The 18894-nt window shown below is 43.1% G+C and overlaps 2 protein-coding genes across 2 annotated transcripts; one reads left to right on the forward strand and one right to left on the reverse strand.

The window, feature by feature from the left end:
- Window positions 1-12775: 12775 nt before the first annotated feature.
- LOC117147659 (secretory carrier-associated membrane protein 1) lies at window positions 12776-15611 on the reverse strand. The gene is made up of 5 exons (XM_033314636.1): window positions 15427-15611; window positions 15012-15239; window positions 14117-14318; window positions 13634-13763; window positions 12776-13569 (listed from the first exon to the last, which is right to left on the reverse strand). Exons 1-5 carry the CDS (start codon window positions 15487-15489, stop codon window positions 13161-13163), a joined length of 1032 nt encoding a protein of 343 aa, XP_033170527.1. The 5' UTR covers window positions 15490-15611; the 3' UTR covers window positions 12776-13160.
- A 390-nt stretch (window positions 15612-16001) lies between these two features.
- LOC117147773 (adenosylhomocysteinase) lies at window positions 16002-18355 on the forward strand. The gene is made up of 3 exons (XM_033314809.1): window positions 16002-16159; window positions 16412-16602; window positions 17101-18355. Exons 1-3 carry the CDS (start codon window positions 16135-16137, stop codon window positions 18181-18183), a joined length of 1299 nt encoding a protein of 432 aa, XP_033170700.1. The 5' UTR covers window positions 16002-16134; the 3' UTR covers window positions 18184-18355.
- Window positions 18356-18894: the final 539 nt, after the last annotated feature.

Consider the following 18894-nt stretch of genomic DNA (forward strand, 5'->3'; position numbering starts at 1 on the left):
TTGATCTATTGATCCCGATCAAGAATATATATACTTTATATAGTCCGAAATGCTTTATTCTGCCTGTTACATACTTCTGAACGAATCTAGTATACCCTTTTACTCTACGTCTAATGGGTATAATAAGAAAAACACAGTGGGTTTCGGTGGGTGGTGTTCGCATGTGTGCCTCCTCCATGGACGCCCACCAAAAAAGTCCCTGGTGTGCATTTACAGAGGCTTCTTCCAGTCATTTGGCTGCCCTTCGGAGTGGTGATGGGTGGGGAGTGGGGCATATGGGGGAATCCCACGACCGAGACCCAACGAGTGGGCCACATTATGGGTACACATGTGTGTAAAGATGATATTTCATCGGAAGCTAATTGATGGATGCTTTCCAAAATTATGCCTTCCGCATTTTCAAGTTGTTTCGGGTGTTACACAAAATGTTGTATACATTTTATATTAACTTTATATTAACTATGGAGGATAATATTGGGATATAGTACAGCGACTTGTATTTCAATGAGAACAAGTTTCCTTAGAGACCCAAAAAGTAACCTTTGAAACCGAATAGAATGTCAGCTATTCAATAAATTTGCCATATAACTTCTCACAATGTCAAAGAATATATGTATATTGATTTAAGTGAACAGGGAAACTCTGGGCGGGGAATGGGTGATCTTATTATAGCCCTCGACCCGAGACGGAAATTTTTTTTGCCGGGATCCGTAACCCTTTTAAGACGAATCCCGTGATTGATTGCAGCTCGGCCAACTGAGGCATACAATCAATTTCTCGGCGGCAGCATAATTAAATAAAAAGTGTGCCGGGAAAAATGAAAATGAAGAAACCATCAGGATTCAGTTTTGCATAGCGCAGTAAATTATGTTTGATTGATTCGCCGTCCGAGATGAAACAAAAAGATATCAAAAAGATGTGAGATAGATACAAAGGGACGGAGTGGATGAGTATGTGTGGCGAACCCAATCAAAATGGAAATTAATGGTAAGGAGTGTCTGTTACACGGCAAAGCCGCCTGCGAATGGAACACGTTCCGGCTAATAGGCACGTACCACGCGCAGTTGCCAAGATGCGGCGATAAAGCCGGCTGGCAAATGAGTTAGTTGCCGCTCATTCTGAGGACAGCTCACGGAATGCGGAAGTGCGGAAATGCTGGCCAGAAGTCAGTCCACACCCACTCGGCCAGACAGCCAGTCAACCAGCCAGGCAGTCACCCAATCACCAAGTCACCCCAGCCAGCCAGAAGGATCCAAAGGACGAAAGGACCAAGAGAGCAGGACCAAATGAAGACGCCTGCCTTGCTGCTTAACGAAGGTAACAGCGATTTTTATGGTTCTCGGTATTTGGCTTCACGGGTAATCGAAAGTTAAGGTAAACAGACCCCCAAGCCAGCAAAAAACAAAAAAAAATGAAATGGGGAAGGTAAAATTCAAGTAAATGGGTGAAAGAAGTGGAGCCAAAGCTAAAGTGGCTGCTTTTTGGGGGATGGAAAGTGCTTGTTAAAGGTCTGATATGTAGCAGATATTCGAGAAATTCAACAATTTTTAGGAACCTTTAAACCTATTATAGCACTATTATACTTGGTTATCATACTTGAAATATCTGGAAGAGTAATCAAACAGGGAGCTTCAATGGAAGACAAAGGCGTAATTAAACCTCATGTGCTTTTTCTGCACTTGCAGAAGGGAATTAATTTAAGCGCATGTATCTATCTTAGTGATTACTACATCTACCATTTGCCCCCATCCATCAACTTGGCCATTATTCGCACAAAAGCGCATTGTGAAAACATGCAATGCTCAACTCTTTTCGAGAACGATCAAATCTCGTCGCTTTTTCACACATCCCCGGCGGGCTGCTTTACATTCTCGGCAGCGTAATAACATTTATAAATAATCTCTATAAAAACCTTTTTCAACTTGGCATCCATTACGGACACATTTGTCCGGAGCTCCGGACCCTGGAGTCCGCACACCCGACTCGTTCGCACGAGGACACAGATCCTGGCAGACCATAAAATCAAATCAACTGAAAAGTAACAAAAAACTTGGCCAACTAAATGCAATTTATGAAAAAGCACACACTATCGGTGTCGGTGAGTTCTTAGTGTGCATGTCTGCGTGCGTGTGTGTGAGTGTGCGAGTGTGTGACAGGGTTACAATGCAGCAATGCAGTCGCTCCTTGGGTATATATATATGTACATACATATATGTATATGCGTGTATTGGTGTGCCCTGAGTGCATTCTCTGCGTTGGCAGCTCATCGTTGGACTCTGTAATTTCATTAGGGCAGTAGGGCAAACACACACAGCCACAGCGGACACACACACACAGGGACACAAACACAAACACACATTCACAGAGAGAGTAGAAAAAAGATTAGTTAAAATTTGATAGTTCCAAGTTATTTACATTTTATGGCAATAAAATTTAACAATTATCAAAATGTTCTTTCAGTTATGTACAAGTCTCTTTTTATATGAACTACAAACTTAAAATTATATATTAATCTATTTAGATATATATAAACTAAACTTTAAACTACAATTACAAGTAAAGCACATGTCGCTGGGCTTTTCTCCCTGTGCACAAATGCATTTAAGTTGAGCGTACACCAACGAACAAAGTAAGGACGTGTTAAGGAGCTGAGCTCAAATTCAGTTCACTTTCACTTTGGGGCTCAAGCCGGAAATGCCACCCAGACCCCGGCGCCCTTCCAACTCTCGTGCTCTCCGCCCACCACGCCCCCTTTGCCAGCGCGCCCCCTTTTTGGGCGAGTGCCATTCAATCAATAAAGAGGGAAATCTCCGCCCGGCATGGCATAGTTTTTCATGCCAGCTGCGAATGCACGATGAAATCAAAAAGGGCTTTAACAATACTTTTCGTCTTATGCGCGTACCATATTATGTAATTGTAGGGCTCACTCACTCACACACACACACACACACATGGGCACGCACGCAGTTACAGTTGTATGTGTGCGTTGTGTGCTTGTGTGGGGGAGAAGCACTTCATTTCTTGGCATTTCCTTTTGGCATTTCGCATAAAGAGAGACCAAGAGACGCGCACACATGGTCTTCTAGGGTTTTATTATTATTGCTGTCACACACACACACACACACACTACCTACACACGCACACATGTGAAGGCAGGGAGAGCGTCCTTTACACAGATACATTCACACTTGCTAGCAAAGATGTCGTCTGCTTGCCATTGTCCTTCCTCATAGTCGGCATCTTTGGCATTTTTCTTCTGCTGTTTTCTCGCTCTCACCGTGTCGCTTTCTCCGCGCTTTCTCTCCCCGCTTTCACTTATTCTTATTCTTATTCTTATTTTTCTACTTCTTCATCATCTTCTCAAGCATCCTGCGAATGCGAATGCGAGTGTGTGTGTGTGTGTCTTACTTTTGCCGCTTCTGCTTCAGTGTTTATTTTGTGAACACATTTCGAATGTGACTGGCCGAGTGTCATTTTATTCTCTCGTTCTCTATCCCCTGCCCGCTCCTCCTCCCTATCCAGTCACTCTTTTCTTCCTCTCTTTCTTATCCTTAATCTGCCAGGATTATGTGTGTGTGTGTGTGAGTGTGCAAGTGCTTGTGTCATTGCCATTAATTAAACACGTTTATGGCTCGGCCAGTCGAAAGAGAAAAGCAAAGTGGCGAAAAAAAATATAAATAAAGTTGGCTAGGGAAACAGAAATAAAAAGGAAAGTATAAGCACACACAGGACCAAAAATAAAAGCAGCCACTTTGCACATTAAATTATCGATTATGACATTCATTCACAGCTCCGAGCGAAAATAGCATCAACAGCAAAATCAGCTGCCAATATGGGCAAAAAATCAAAATAAAAAATAAAAAAACCCAGATCCTCGCAAAAGCCAAACCCTCTGTCCATCCAGCCAAGCAGCCAACCAGCCATCCAGCTATCCGGTCATCAAAGTCACAAAACGACCAGCGGCGAGCAAACAAACAAACAAGCAGGCAAGCCAACATTTTCAGGCGGGCATACACGGCGTATGGGTAACGTCAGTGAGACAGTGCCGTCAATGGGGGATTCCCCACGTCCATCGAATGCGTAAAGCACTGGTCAATGCGATAGTGACCACTAGAGAAGTGAACTGTGAACTGTGTGCAATGCTTTAACTTGTTTAGTTTACTTCTTAGAAGTAAACTAAATACATTTTGTCGTGCGAAGGCATAACTTGTTCTTTTCACGCTGATTTATTTGATTCCGGTATCAAGTAAATTCCTTCTGCTAAGCAAGTACATTTTCTTTTATAAAAGTGATTTATCAGTTGGAAAGTACATTAAATTTGCATGATTTATGTCTTTGGTTACTTCCCAAACTTACTTTCAAATGAATGCTGTGCCAAAAGTTACCATATTTGTTAAATTAAAGTTCCTAAAACCCATTTAGTTCTGTCATTAGTAATCATATTTATATAAAATAAACTTGGCTAACATTGCAAATAAAGTAAAATACATATCGCTCCTACTAACTTGGCCAGCACTGTGTGTGTGTGTGTGTGCTGCTGAGACAGGCAAATTTATATTCGACGAGCGACAAATGGCAAAATGTTGCTTGCAACAAAGCGCACTTTGCATTCCGGTCGCTTTGTGACGCCGAAATGTACAGCGATGTGGTTATTAATTAAAACCGGAATCGTATATCAAATTAATTAAAATGCAAAATACCATTGCATTGTAAACTTGACAACCCACGGAGAATTGGTATTATCTTTCTAATTAAAGATTCCAAGAAGTATTGAATGCATAGCTTAACCGCATCATTAGTGCCACAAATATGGACAAATTCACTGGAAAATGGTCGGGAAAAAGCCTTGAATTGCATTTTGGGATCCAAACACCAATTAGCAGGAAATTGCGAACAAATAAATCCACAGAGTTTCAATTTAAAACCATAATTAGTCAATGCCGTCGACTAATTAATTATGAAGAAGTGGTAATTGCCAAACAAGTATTTATTTTAATATAATAATTCAATTAATACTATAATTAAATATTTCGATTTTTTTTCGATTTAAGCGAAATTAAGAAGCTAGTCAGTAACTGATAAATTTAATTAAATGGTGATGAAGAAGAATATTCTAGGAAATAGCTTTAAATATATTTAAAGAAGATAAGAAGATAATTTAATAAAAGATGTAGCTTATGATGAATAATTTTGGAATGTAAAAATACTATGGCATTTTGTTTTTACAATTAAATCTCTAAAAAAATACATTTATACCTTTTAAAAGCGAGCAACTGCATTTTGCATGGCTTTTTTCTTCTTCCAAATCGAATAAATATTAACTAAAAATCATCGCTTTTCGAATATATGTACATACATGCATATTTTTCAACCTTTAATCCCCCTCATCCAGAAATCCAGAAGGGTAAAGCTGTTTCCCAAAAAAGCTGATGATTTTCCGAACACAACAAAGGCACACACATGAGGGCCAGTGAAATACGCAAAATTATTGCCCGCATTCCGACACAACACCCATAATCACTCAATTTTCAAGCCAGCAACCCCTCATCAAAATTCCCACACCCCTTCGCCAGCAAATACTCGACTTTGAGAATGCCCATACAAGAAAATATCATTAGGAGTCCGGACTGAAAAGGGAAAACTTTATTAATAATGGAGCTAATAGAGTTTTGAGGACCAGCCCACACACCCCCCCAAAATTGCAACCCCACCACCCCAAAAAAAAAAAAAAAGAAATTACAGCCGAAGAAAAAAAAAAGAGGAAAGCAAAAGGAAAATTTGGTCAGTGGCTCAAGGAGCTGTAAAAATAACAAGGCGCAGACAAGAGGCGGCAGTGCCAAAAAAGCCTAAATCGAGGGTGGCACAAGGACTACAAGGACCACTGTCACACAGACAGGGACACTAGCACACACACACTAGCACACCAGCGGCGCACACACACCAAGACGATTGAGTAATTTTTTTTGGAATCCCACCGCCGCCCAACCGCCACACACAACTTCATTAGATGAATTCGGATGTGGGGCTGTTCTTCGGGGTTTCTGGCGGAGATTGGGACGCGGGGGAAATCGGTGTTATATAAATTATATGAATAAAAATGCTAAAATGCGGCCAGAAATTAAATGTTGGCATTAGTTTTGCGTAATCTGTCAACTAATTGGCACAGAAAAAAACACACTGGCACACATGGAAAAGTTGACTCGACTCGAGTTGTTGGGTCACAAATTGGATTAGGACCAAGTACCGAATGGTTTCTCACTTGGCCAGTGGTATGAGCATGAGGAACAGACTGGAAAATACCCTGTAATACAAATTCGAAAGCCATGCAAACATAAATGTTGGTTTAGTTACATATCCTGCTGTTTTTGGTCACATTTCACGCACATTTGCAGCAGTCCTTCATCCTTTTCTTGTGGTTGTTGTCGATGCTGTTGTTGTTGTTGTTGTTGAATTTTATATATATTTATATATATATGTATATTGTGTTGTGGTTGTTCTGTTCGCACTCGTGTTCAAACCGCACAAGAACAAAAAATCTCAAAAAAATTAACAATTGCACGTAGCATATTTATCCCTCTTGGCATTTTTCCTTCTTTTTTTGTCGCAGGCACATTTATATTAATATTTATTTTCTTCAGCTTAGCTGGAAAGGTTCCGGTTTAATTTTCTTCTTTCTTTCTTGCAATTTTTATTATTATTATTTTCTTATTTTTTTTTTTTTTGGCACTTGAGCACTTTGCTTATTATATTTTTCTTGCGCTTATTTACTTTGTTTTAGCTGCTGGCTAAATGTTGCAATGGAATTCGGGGAACAAGAACAAAAAATATTTGTCGAGGGCGATTCCGCTGGCCAGAGTGTTCGTTGCGGACTCAGATACTAATTCAGAATCAAATGCAGATTCAGTTTCGGATTTGGATTCGGTTGGTTGTGGTTGTGGACTTTTGGCTGTGGCTGTGGCACGACTGAAGAGGACTGAAAGACCACTCAGAGGGCGATGATGATGGGAGGCGAGCGCACGCTGGCTCCGCACCACATGACCGCACTACACGATTGACAGTTTGGCACTGAGCAGGAGCAGGACCACGGCCAGGACGACTGGGCCAGGACCACAGCTTATCAGAGCCGAGCGGAAACGAGCCGGCACGAAGCCCCCAAGGCCCGAAGGCCCCGCCGAATGCCCCCCAAACAACCGAGAGTCCTTTTGGATGGATGAGCGGGGGGATGATCGGCATCCTGGCGGTTGGGCTGCTAAGGAGGAGGGGAGGGGGTTCTCTCGCTTAAGGATATGCGCGACTGTTACAAAAAAATGTTTGTAGCCAGGCCCAAAGCTCGGCCCTGTCGCCTCCGCATCGCCGCCTGCCGCACATCCTTGCACCCCCCACGCACTCACATGTTCATTGAGGAAAGCCCAGCATCAGCAGGAGCTAAAGGAGGAGCAAGAGCAGGAGCAGGAGCAGCACCATCAGCATGGGCACAGGACTCCAGGCGAAGCGAAACCCAACGAAGTGAACCGAACCAAGCCAAGCCAAGCCAAGCCGAAACCGAGGCGGGCCAAAAACGAGTGCCGAGCCCAATTGCGAGCCGAAAGGACACTACTACTGCTCCTCAGGCGGAACAGCCCGCTGGGAAATGGAGCAGTAGTGTCCGGGTATTTTTGTTTTGGGAGGGAATCACAGATTAGGCGTGTTATAGAAGCAAATTGATTTAAATCAAGTGACATTGGCAATTATTAAAATGCAATAGCAGGAACGTGGCAAAAGTTTTCATATAGAAAATTAAAAATCTGCGCTAATTATGTAAGGTAATTTGGAATTGAAAATAAGGGAAAACATTTTTAGAAATATTTTTAAATGTCAAATTGCTTAATTGTAAAAAAGGAATTGTCGAAAGAATATATTATTGTATAATTCACATTATTTTATGTAAAAAGTAAAGATTTAATAGGCAACTATATTACCAAAATCTAACTAGTTTAGAAAATCTAAACCTGAATTCTTCTAAAATAAAATAAAAAATAAAATAAAAAAAAAGAATATAAATGGAAAGCTTCTAAAAACATAAACACTGAGTATGCAATGCTTAAAGCACATAAATTTATGATTTAGAAAACGTTTTGTTTAAAACAACTCAATGTTTATTTAACAACTACTAAGTCTGTTATTCTGTCCGTTATAAATGATATAGTAACTTTTGAATGTGCCATCTATATCTAAAACTAATGTGTATTTAAAGTACATTTCCCACTAAGTTTTCCGCACCTGAAAATAGTTTTATGAAAATGGTCGACGAAATGTCAACTCCGTGGGGACATAGGGACATGGAACTTCCCATGGAACCACCCACCTGCATGGTACATTAAAGTTGCAGGCATCGGGCAGCCGGCTGCTCCCAGCTCCATTTGGCAGATGAAACTGGTCGGGATTTCCAATTAAGACAATAAGAGAATCATATCCGAGGACGGGCCAAAGAAAAACCGAAGTGCTCGCTGGTGGAATTGAATTGAATAAAGATAAAAAAATATTTGTCTGCCGCGGGCGATGCGCATTTCCCAGCGGGGACAAAGCCAACAGAAGACCCCACAGCTCCACAGCTCCACAGCAAGAACAACAAGAACAACAAGAGCAAGGAGAACAGCACCAGACCAGCCAGCACCACAGATAGAAACAGAAATGGTGCACTGAGAACCAATTGGACACCTTAAGCTAACAACATTTCGAAACAATAACTTAACTGATATTGTGGTATGTGGTCATACATATATAATATTATATTGATTGTAAATGATTCATTTTTATGGTAATTATAAATTCTAAATATTTCTGTAGGTTTTTTATCCATAATTTTGAAATATGCCAGCTTCTATATTAAGTTACTTTAAAAACAAAAAGCATGTGAGATATGCTCTTAACATTTAGTTATTGTGTATCAATAAACACTTTATTTAAAAAAATATGTAAATTGCCAACAATAATTCTTTCACACGAATGCTTTAAAAATGCATTCATGCTGTTTTGGATTCAAGAGTTCTGTGCTCTTTGAATTTAACTTATGTAAATACATGGGCTTATAAATGTATTCTAGAATATATTATAAATTGATGTATTTATATTTACCTTTTTTAAATAAATCTATTAACATTTTTAATTAATTTCTTACTTAACTTTGTGAAGTACCCTATTTATTTTGCTCAGTGCTGGGACGAAGGAAGCGCCAAGTGCCATGTGCGGCGCTTTGTGTCGGCGTCTGTGTGAGTGCGGCCTTGCGGTGTCCCTGTGTGTGAGCGAGCATGTGTGTGTGTGTGTGTGTCTGTGAGCGGAGGTCCTGCGAGCGGGGTGGTGCGGGGTGGGGGGCTAAGGACGAGAGGCAGCATCAGCAGCAGTAGAACCACGACGAGAGCACAAACAGAAACGGCACAAACAGCAAACGTGATGAGCGCATGTGTTTTATCTTCAATCTCAGCTGAAATCATCTGCACCACCACCACCACCGCCCCCATCCCCCCTTCACCCCTTCCCCACGCCAAGCAGTGAAGGGAAAGGCCGCCCCCGCCCCGCTCCTTCGGCCCGCATCATGAAGGGCAATAGGTTGTGGGCGACTCCCGTGGACTCGGGTCCACCATCGGTGTCGGGATAAAGTTCGGGTTGCCGGGTCGACAAACGCCTTCGGCTGCGACTTAGCTCTGACCAAGTCACTAAGCCAGTCAACCCCGCTATCTGGCAAGGACCTCTTGGCCCCCTCCCTACCCCCTCCCCCCTTTGGATCCAACCGCGCCTGGTGTTGGGCCCACGCCCGTGGAGCGTCACACAGCTCGCTTTGTAACGGCAAGAAATTTGTACTTCCGCCAGTGGAGGAAGATTTTAATTAAAAGCAGCAGGAAATGTGACCCAAATAATACTTCCGCGTAGTGTGAAAAATTGGCCAGGAATTCCCTCGAATCGCCATGCCCCATCCTCCACGACCATGCCGTGCCACCCACAGTGGATGCCTAATTTGTCGCAGGACCGCCTGCGGGGCGAGCGTTTAGCTGCCGGCGGGCGAGGAAAATATAATTTAAGTGATTCCTAAGCTGGCGACTGACAAGCGAGCGGAAAGCGTTTATCACTCGAGCGGAAAATGATACGGGAAAACTGTGTGGCTACTTTGCAAAGTGAAAGGATTAAGGACTAGAGTCCATTCAGAATGTATCATTAGTTCACCAAAAACGCATTTACCGAATGCAATTAATCCATGGAAAGATAGACTGCCATTCCGCTGTGGACTACTTCTATATTTATTATTTATTATATATATATTTTATTTAATTTTTTAACAATTAACTATATGGAATATTAGAGAAGAGGAGCTTGGCAAATCTCAGAAACTTATATGCAGAATGCATAGCTAACTTCCAATCATTAGTTTTGATCCATCTTTAAATTAAAAAAATGATTCCTGCGAGTATTAATTATTTAATCCTAACATTCGGCACCATAACCAGGATGAAGTTTCGGCTAGAGAGTCAGCTGCATTACGTGGCACTACTTGGGTATTCTTGGCGCGACACAAAATCAATATGGTTACCTTGTCACAGCGTGTCCTTTGACTTCGCTCCGTGAGCTCTTGGCACGCAAGCAGCGTGAAAATGCAATCAATAGCAAATCGTTGTCAGCAATTAGCGTCCGGCCCAAGACCTGATACCCGATCCCGCCCAGACGCCCATGCATGTACCATTTACTGGGGTAAATTCAACGCCCACGTGGGCTGGACCAGGTGCTGGTTGATTGGGGCCTGGTTGGTTTTGGTGGTCATGTGCGGATAGCTGAGTATCCAGCTGCAACACGTGAGTGATGCAGGCTTTCGACTGAAGTGTGCCAAAAAGGATTTGCCACTAACGATGCAGTGCATCCGCATCTGCATCTGTATCTGTGTCTGCAGCACTCTCGAGCATATTTGCTCATCATGCTCGCTTTTTACAGCCCCACCGCCCACAAAATGCCACCCGAAAGTGGGTTTGCCCGCCATTCGAACCATTCCAAGCGATTCTACAATTCTATTCATAGACTGCTCTGCGGCTCTCTCGATTGCCAGCAAAATGGCAAACAAATCGTTGCAAATATTCGCCCAACGTGGCGTATGCGCAATTTTTGCCCAAACTAGAAGGGGGCGATAAGTATATATACATATATGTATATCTGCACGAGTAGATATATATATATATTCATATATGTATGTTTATCTGTAACTGCCTAGCACACATATTTCATGGCTGAGTGTGTGACCCGTTGTTGATTTAATTCCACATTTGCCAAATAAAATTTGCATCTTTCGTTGACAATCATCACACTTATGGGCATACCAAATCCGATTCCCTGCCCCCCCAAATCAATCCGAGATGCCTTTGCAAGATGTGGGCGTGCATCGCCCTAATGGGACGTGGGTGCAGTAACTATGCATTTCCCGGAACACTCTTCGACCATGTTCAATCGTCTTAATTACCGACTGGCTTACGTAAACTTTTCTTCCTTCTAATTGATTTTCCTTCGAATGAGTTCTCGAATTCAAAGGTCTTCGTGCTCAGTTTTAAATGGCATTATACACTTCCTATTAATTAGGAGACGATTAAGGCGGTAATCCGAACTATTTGCCAGTCATTTTGTGGGGCTTCCAATTTTATTGGAATTTATTTATACAAAGCAAACTCTAGATTAGAATCTATAAGCAAACTGACTAATATAAACACACAAGCATTGTTCGCAGTTCCATTCAGATAACCAGCAGTAATAAAACTGGAATTTAAGCCTGATTATTGCGTTTCAAGGCTGGAATTTGCAGAGAATTTATGTGGATTTCTTAAAAGTCTTTATACCTCTTTAATCCCATCAATTCAAAATCAAGCATTGATTTTACATCTATAAGTATTTTATATTTATTTTGGAATTTATCATAAATTTTGCTTGAATTTCAAATACACATCCATAGATCGTCATTAGCTATTCTCAATTCAGTTTTAAATAGGTCGTAACATAATAAGTTTGACTTGCAAGCAAAACAGAAACGAACAAAATGTATCTAAAAAATGTGAATACTTAAGTGAATCAATATATTTTATATGCTGTCTTCATGTACATAGATAATAGATAATATATAACAATTACGATTACAAAAAAACACGACATTTTATGTGAGTGCAGGACAGTGACGGCGGAAAAAGGGGGTCGGTACATGGAACAGGGGCGAGGGGGGTGGGTTGGACACGGGGACAGTGGAGCAGGAGGCGGTGGAGCACAGCTTGGATGAAAAATGAATTTCGCTTTCTTGTTGTCTCTGGTCGAGGCGACGAGAGATAAAGTTCTATAATGTAAGCGTTAAATATATTATTTATATTATGTTTGTTATATATATAAGATCGTATATATGTATGTGTGTGTGGGTGTGTGTGGGTGTGTGTGGGTGTGTTTGTGTGTGTTGCGTGTGCGAGGGAGTGGGGATATTCCTATATCGTTTTAATGACTTAAAGAACTAGAAAACATCATCATCATCATCAGCAGCAGCAGCATCATCGTCATCAGTGTCATCCCTTTCGCCTGATTAATCTGGGTTAGTATCAGAATCGAATTATTCCAGAGGACAGACACACACACAATAATTTAGTCTAAATACTCGTATTTGGAGGCATATATCGTGCGATTAAGATGTCCTGTCCACTTGATCCGCTGCAGCTGTGTGTCGAAGGCATCGTGGGCCGCTTAAGTTTTCCTTTTGTTTTTCATATCTCCTTTTTGTTTGTTTGTTTTCTTTTTTTCACTTTCAGTTTAGTTCCAAGTTCGGTTTTGCTCCGTTTATAAATATTGTTAATGCATTGTGTGTTGTTTCTGTGTTATCATTACAGTAATTATTTGTAATAAAGACGACGGCTTTCTAGGAATTGTTTATGCACAAAAGCAAATAGTTATTAGTTCCATGCTCCAATGCTAGCTTTAGTTTCATGTTTTCTTTACTTTTATTTCGTGTTAAGCTATTTCAATGTTTATCAAGTGTTCCTTCTCCATCTCCCTCTCTCTGGCGCGGCTATCATCATCTTTGTCTGTCCCAGTTTAGCAGGATGAGTGCTGCTTGAGTTCGTGGTTGATTGATTGATTCTCCTTTTGATTTGATCAGATCCCCGGAATGCAGAGTGCCCTTAGTACCTGCTGTTGTTAAACTGCGAATTGATGGCCGTATTAACGGCCGAGGAGGCTGCCTCCTGGACGTGCTGGTTGCGCAGAAACTCGGTGGTGAACTCCGCCTGGGCCTTGGCCATACTGGCCCCTGTGCTGCGGTAGATCGAGTGAATCTTGGTGATCATCAGCACATTGGCCACGGCCACCGCTGTGAAACAGAATGCCACGTTCAGCAGCAGAATGCCGACGATAATACCCGACGCTTTGCCATCGAACTGCTTGATGGCCGTAATAAAGCCACAGTAGCCCATCTGGTTGAAGCCCACCGCCTGCACAATGGAGTACAGCGTTTGAAAGAAGTAGATAAAGAAGAAGACCATGAAGTTGAAGCTCGAATCGTTGCGGAATGCCTTGTACGCCGGTCGGAACCTGAAAAGAAATCACACATCATCATGTTATTGATGTTTTAAGAAGCTTCCAGGCATAAACTCACCAGCAGACATAGGAGGCGGGCGAGAAGAGCATCGTGTAGAAGATGGCCAGGAAGAAGGTCTCGAATTCGCCAGCGTGGAACAGCAAAATTAGACCGCCTATCACGTTGGCCAACAACGTCATGGTGTAAACTGTCGGAGAAAGTATTCAAAATAGGCACATACAATCAGCATAATGCTATAATCTGTGGAGGAAAGCATAAACTATATACAATGCATGCAATAAATAATGCTAGAAATGCATTTAAAAACTATCTTAATAGTGATAACATGTAAATCAAACAAATTGCATGCTCCCCTCTTTGCAAGCATATTCTGCACAAAGGCACGCACACATCCAAGAACATTAGCCATTCAGCTATATCTATCTATATTAATCATGGCATCGGCCTGTGAACCACACGCGATGACTAATCCCACAACCTATGGCACCGCTTATCAGCGAAAACATGTAGAAAACACAGCCATAAAGAACCAATACTCACAAATCCAAATGTAGTACAATCGCTTGACCAGTTTCTGGAACTCGGGCGGTATCTCCACCTCGAAGTCCTGGTAGAAGCACGGCTTAACACAGAAGTTATCCGGCAGCGGTGGCCAGTTGTTCAGCTGCGGCACATTGCCCTGCAGCTGCTGCTCGCGGCGGTCCAGCTCGGCGGCCTTGCGATCCAACTCCTCCTGCCGGCGCTAGATATAATGAAAATCATACGATTATCGACGGTTTTAAAATACATTTTGTACGACTTAGTAAATTGGCTGTATATGGTAAATACTTTAAATCTCATTCCCTTACATCTTTGGGAAAACATAGGCGAAATTTAATCCAAATCTTGCAATAGTTGAACTTGTATCTTAAACTTAGGCATTTGCCCTATCTATATAGTAAATATAACATCTGATTCTGTACAACAATAAAGTGCAAACTAAAGCCTTCAAATCATGTGTATTTAGGTCTACTAACTAGTATTTCTTGAATTTTTGTGTAGGGCCGAAGAAGCCAAGTAAATCAAGAGAAACCGCAGTTTGTACAGTGAAGACTCGGAGCGCCAGTCGCTTCTAGTCTCAGCCAGATAAATGCTCCACAGCGGATACATCGTTGGCAGATCGAGATAAGCCCGGTTATCTTTGATGGAAACTAAAATGTGATATGCCTGCCCTAATCCGGCACTCTCTAAGTGATTACTGTGCAGACTTTTAGGGCAAGCTTTTAATGTGGGTGGGTGGTGTGGTCCATTTCAATTGTTTCCGAGTGTTGGATGTACAGCCTCTATGAGATGTGGTTTTTAGAGTAATGCGGATGTGGCCATGCCGGCACGGAACACCGCAGAGTGCTCACTGTTGTGTGGGCGGTAACGCGAGACGACTGGCCAAGTGGGTTACCTGCAGCTCCTCCGATGTGATCTGTATGCTGGTGCTAGGCGCCGAGGCGCCCAGGGAACTGGTCTGCGGGGGCGGAATGTTCTGGGACAGCGGCTGGACCACCGCCGCCGTGTTCGTTGAGTTGATCTGCAGCTGCGGCTTGGCCTGCTCCTCGAACGGATTGTAATCCTCAAGAGAGACAAGGGCGGCGCCGCTCTGGAGTCGTCGTGCCTGCTGGATGGCGGGGTCCTGCGGGGGAAAACCGGGAAATCCCAATCAGAAACCAATTCATTCAACATATGTGACGAATGCACCCAACACACACACTCGCAGGCACGCACACCAATACCCCTCCTTTGCGTACGTGTGCGTGTGTGTGCGATGGGTTTTTTCTTCGGCTTCCGCGCTCTCTCTCCACGCTCTTCTATCGCCTCACCGCAAACGGATTGTCCAGATTGGGCTCCCCGAAGGGATTCTCGTCGAGACCGGAGCCGGACATGGGAATTCTACTTTGGATACGGCTGTTCAATGACCAGGAAAACGCACTGACTCGCACTTTGCTTTTCGCTGTGTATATTTTCCCTAAGACTCTGCTCAGTTATCGATGTCGGTCTTAGTGATGGCTCAGCATCGATAAGCTTTCGTTTGCAATCAAAGTGTGGGCGTCAGCTATCGGAAGAATTACTTTAAACAATTAATGTTATTTGGATTACAAATTAAATTAATATTGTCAGAGAAACTTATTATTTAACACACTTAACATTAATCTACAATTTTGGAAAATATAAATAACTGGTATACCATGATCTGATTATATTAGGACATATTAATACATTAATAATAATAATAATAATAATAATAATAAGAATGACAGAAAAAAGTAGATTATATATACAATTGGATGTAAACCAGCTGTTATCATATGATTTTCAAATTTAAATTACAACAATCGTGCCAATCGGAACTTCTCCAGCTGAACCAGCTGCGTGGAACCAGTTCCCATCCCTGCTGCCGCCATTCCGCAATTGGAATTCTAGTGTTTTGGGTTGCGATTCGATTCATTTACCGCTGCCCGCGTCTCCAATTCGGTTGTGTGCGATTCTGTCTGCTCCGCGTCCAAGTCCAACATCCAATCCTTGCAAGAATGTCGAAGCCCAACTACAAAGTCGGTGAGTTGTGTTATAAATAAACCCAAATGGATGGCAAACTCTCGAATCGAATCTCCGGCCGGCAACAGGCGACATGTGCGGGTGATGGGCATCCATTCATGAGCACATGTTTCTGAGGTTAAAGAAGAGGCAAAACAGAGCAGACCACGTTGTTGCCGGGGCAAAATACGTCGAAATTCATACCGTATGGCGTATAAATCAGCAGTGCCTGCTTATCTGACCCTATCTCCCTTTTATTTTCCCACTCTACAGCCGATATCAGTCTGGCGGAATGGGGACGCAAGGCGATCATCATTGCAGAGAACGAGATGCCCGGCCTAATGGCCTGCAGGAAGAAGTACGGCCCATCTAAGCCCCTAAAGGGCGCCCGCATCACCGGCTGCCTGCACATGACCGTCCAGACCGCCGTGCTCATCGAGACCCTCGTCGAACTGGGCGCTCAGGTGGGTTCAGTGCCTCTTTGGCGCTCTAACAGATTATACGCATCGTACCATTCGAAATGTATGCCCAACTGTAGGGGGCTGAACAGTCAGGGTAGTACACAAAGATAGCATCATTTCTATACTAAAAACTATTCAAAAAACTATAAACCCAACAAAAAATCCGAGAGGAATTTGTAAATCATGTAGAAAAATAGGTATCTTCAAGCATTGTCCAAGGGCTGGTCCCTTATCACCTTTTGTTTACGCACCAATTTGAATAACAAAACTTTCGTTTAACAGGGGGGCAAGTTCAAGGCGCCCAAGATAAGACCTCCAGATTGTTACTTCCTCTGACGCAGCACCATCTGCTTTTCAATCCTCGCACATGGCAACTATTTGGTGCCAAAATGCTGAAAGCCTTTCTCTAAATATTAATCAATCAGCTTGCAAATATCTATAGAATGTAGAATCCACATCTCAAGTTCAACGCATTGAACTACATTTCCATTCTTTCCCCAGGTCCAATGGTCCAGCTGCAACATCTTCAGCACCCAGGATAACGCTGCCGCGGCCATCGCTGCCACCGGAGTGCCCGTCTACGCCTGGAAGGGTGAGACCGATGAGGAGTACATGTGGTGCATCGAGCAGACCCTGGTCTTCCCCGACGGCCAGCCTCTGAACATGATCCTGGACGATGGCGGCGATCTGACCAACCTGGTGCACGAAAAGTTCCCCGAGTATCTGAAGAACATCAAGGGCCTTAGCGAGGAGACGACCACCGGTGTCCACAACCTGTACAAGATGTTCAAGGAGGGTCGTCTTGGCGTACCGGCCATCAATGTCAACGATTCGGTGACCAAGAGCAAGTTTGACAATCTGTATGGCTGCCGCGAGTCGCTGATCGATGGCATCAAGCGGGCCACGGACGTCATGATCGCCGGCAAGGTATGCTGCGTGGCCGGATACGGCGATGTGGGCAAGGGCTGTGCCCAGGCGCTGAAGGGATTCGGTGGTCGGGTGATCGTTACCGAGGTCGATCCCATCAACGCCCTGCAGGCGGCGATGGAGGGCTATGAGGTGACCACCATGGAGGAGGCCAGCAAGGAGGCTTCCATCTTTGTGACCACCACCGGCTGCCGGGACATCATCACCAGCGTGCACTTGCAACAAATGCCCGACGATGCCATCGTGTGCAACATCGGGCACTTCGACATCGAGATCGACGTGGACTGGCTAAACGCCAATGCCAAAGAGAAGGTGAACGTGAAGCCCCAGGTAGATCGGTACACCATGCAGAGTGGCAAGCACATCATCCTGCTGGCCGAGGGTCGTCTGGTGAACCTGGGCTGTGCCCACGGCCATCCCAGCTTCGTGATGTCCAACTCCTTCACCAACCAGGTGCTCGCCCAGATCGAGCTGTGGACCAAGTCCGACAAGTACGCCGTCGGCGTGCACGTCCTGCCCAAGATCCTCGACGAGGAGGTGGCCAGTCTCCATCTGGAGAAGCTGGGCGTGAAGCTGACCAAGCTGACGGAGAAGCAAGCCACCTACCTGGGCGTCTCGCAGACCGGCCCCTTCAAGCCCGACCATTACCGGTACTGAGCACCCGATTCGCCAACCGGTTCCACACCCGAATCCATAACCGAATCGGGACACGGCGCCGGAGACGACGGACCCACACTAGTTATCTATTGTTTGCGCATTTCACTGTTCACCTAAGCAGCTCCAATAAAAACCCATCTCACGTACTCTCAACGAGAGAAAACCCCACACAGTTCCAATGTTTTTCTTTTCCCTCTACATTGCGAGGCATATTGGTTTGGAGATATTAGATTTTTTTACTAATATACAACTTTGTAAACATATTAAGCTTAGGCTCATAATACTAATGATGTATTCAAAATCATGAAAATGCTTTGTCATTATTTATAAAGACACTCAAAAACACCTTCTATTTTAAAGCACGTGTTGACTATCAAAAACATACGATGTGTGAAGGCAATCTGATTGAAGAATTACAACTTGAAAAAAACAGTGAATCAACAAATTAGGATTTCTATATATAAATAAAGATCAAGGGCAACCGAAACATCTGGAAGAAAGTCGAAATTCATTTTCTACCAAAAGTTTTGGTCCAAAAAACAAATACGTAAGCAAATTTGGAGTGATAATGCGTAAATGGATTTTATATGCGGAACATGGATTTAAACCTTATCTGCAACTATTTATAAACAATGTTGTTAAGCGAAGGGAAATAAATAAATATCTTGTTAATTGAATAATATAATATTTAATGTTTGTAATATTTATGTT

Source organism: Drosophila mauritiana, chromosome X, assembly GCF_004382145.1.
Source record: "Drosophila mauritiana strain mau12 chromosome X, ASM438214v1, whole genome shotgun sequence".
Lineage (NCBI taxonomy): Eukaryota > Metazoa > Arthropoda > Insecta > Diptera > Drosophilidae > Drosophila > Drosophila mauritiana.

What these genes read in the sequence shown, in the direction of transcription:
- LOC117147773 (XM_033314809.1), top strand. Translation starts at nt 16,135, where the DNA reads ATGTCGAAGCCCAACTACAAAGTCG. An exon ending in GAAGCCCAACTACAAAGTCG is followed by an intron (nt 16,160 to 16,411) that starts GTGAGTTGTGTT and finishes CCCACTCTACAG; the next exon opens with CCGATATCAGTCTGGCGGAA. An exon ending in TCGTCGAACTGGGCGCTCAG is followed by an intron (nt 16,603 to 17,100) that starts GTGGGTTCAGTG and finishes TTCTTTCCCCAG; the next exon opens with GTCCAATGGTCCAGCTGCAA.
- LOC117147659 (XM_033314636.1), bottom strand. Translation starts at nt 15,489, where the DNA reads ATGTCCGGCTCCGGTCTCGACGAGAATCCCTTCGGGGAGCCCAATCTG. An exon ending in ATCTGGACAATCCGTTTGCG is followed by an intron (nt 15,240 to 15,426) that starts GTGAGGCGATAG and finishes TTTCCCCCGCAG; the next exon opens with GACCCCGCCATCCAGCAGGC. An exon ending in ATTGTACTACATTTGGATTT is followed by an intron (nt 13,764 to 14,116) that starts GTGAGTATTGGT and finishes TTTCTCCGACAG; the next exon opens with TTTACACCATGACGTTGTTG.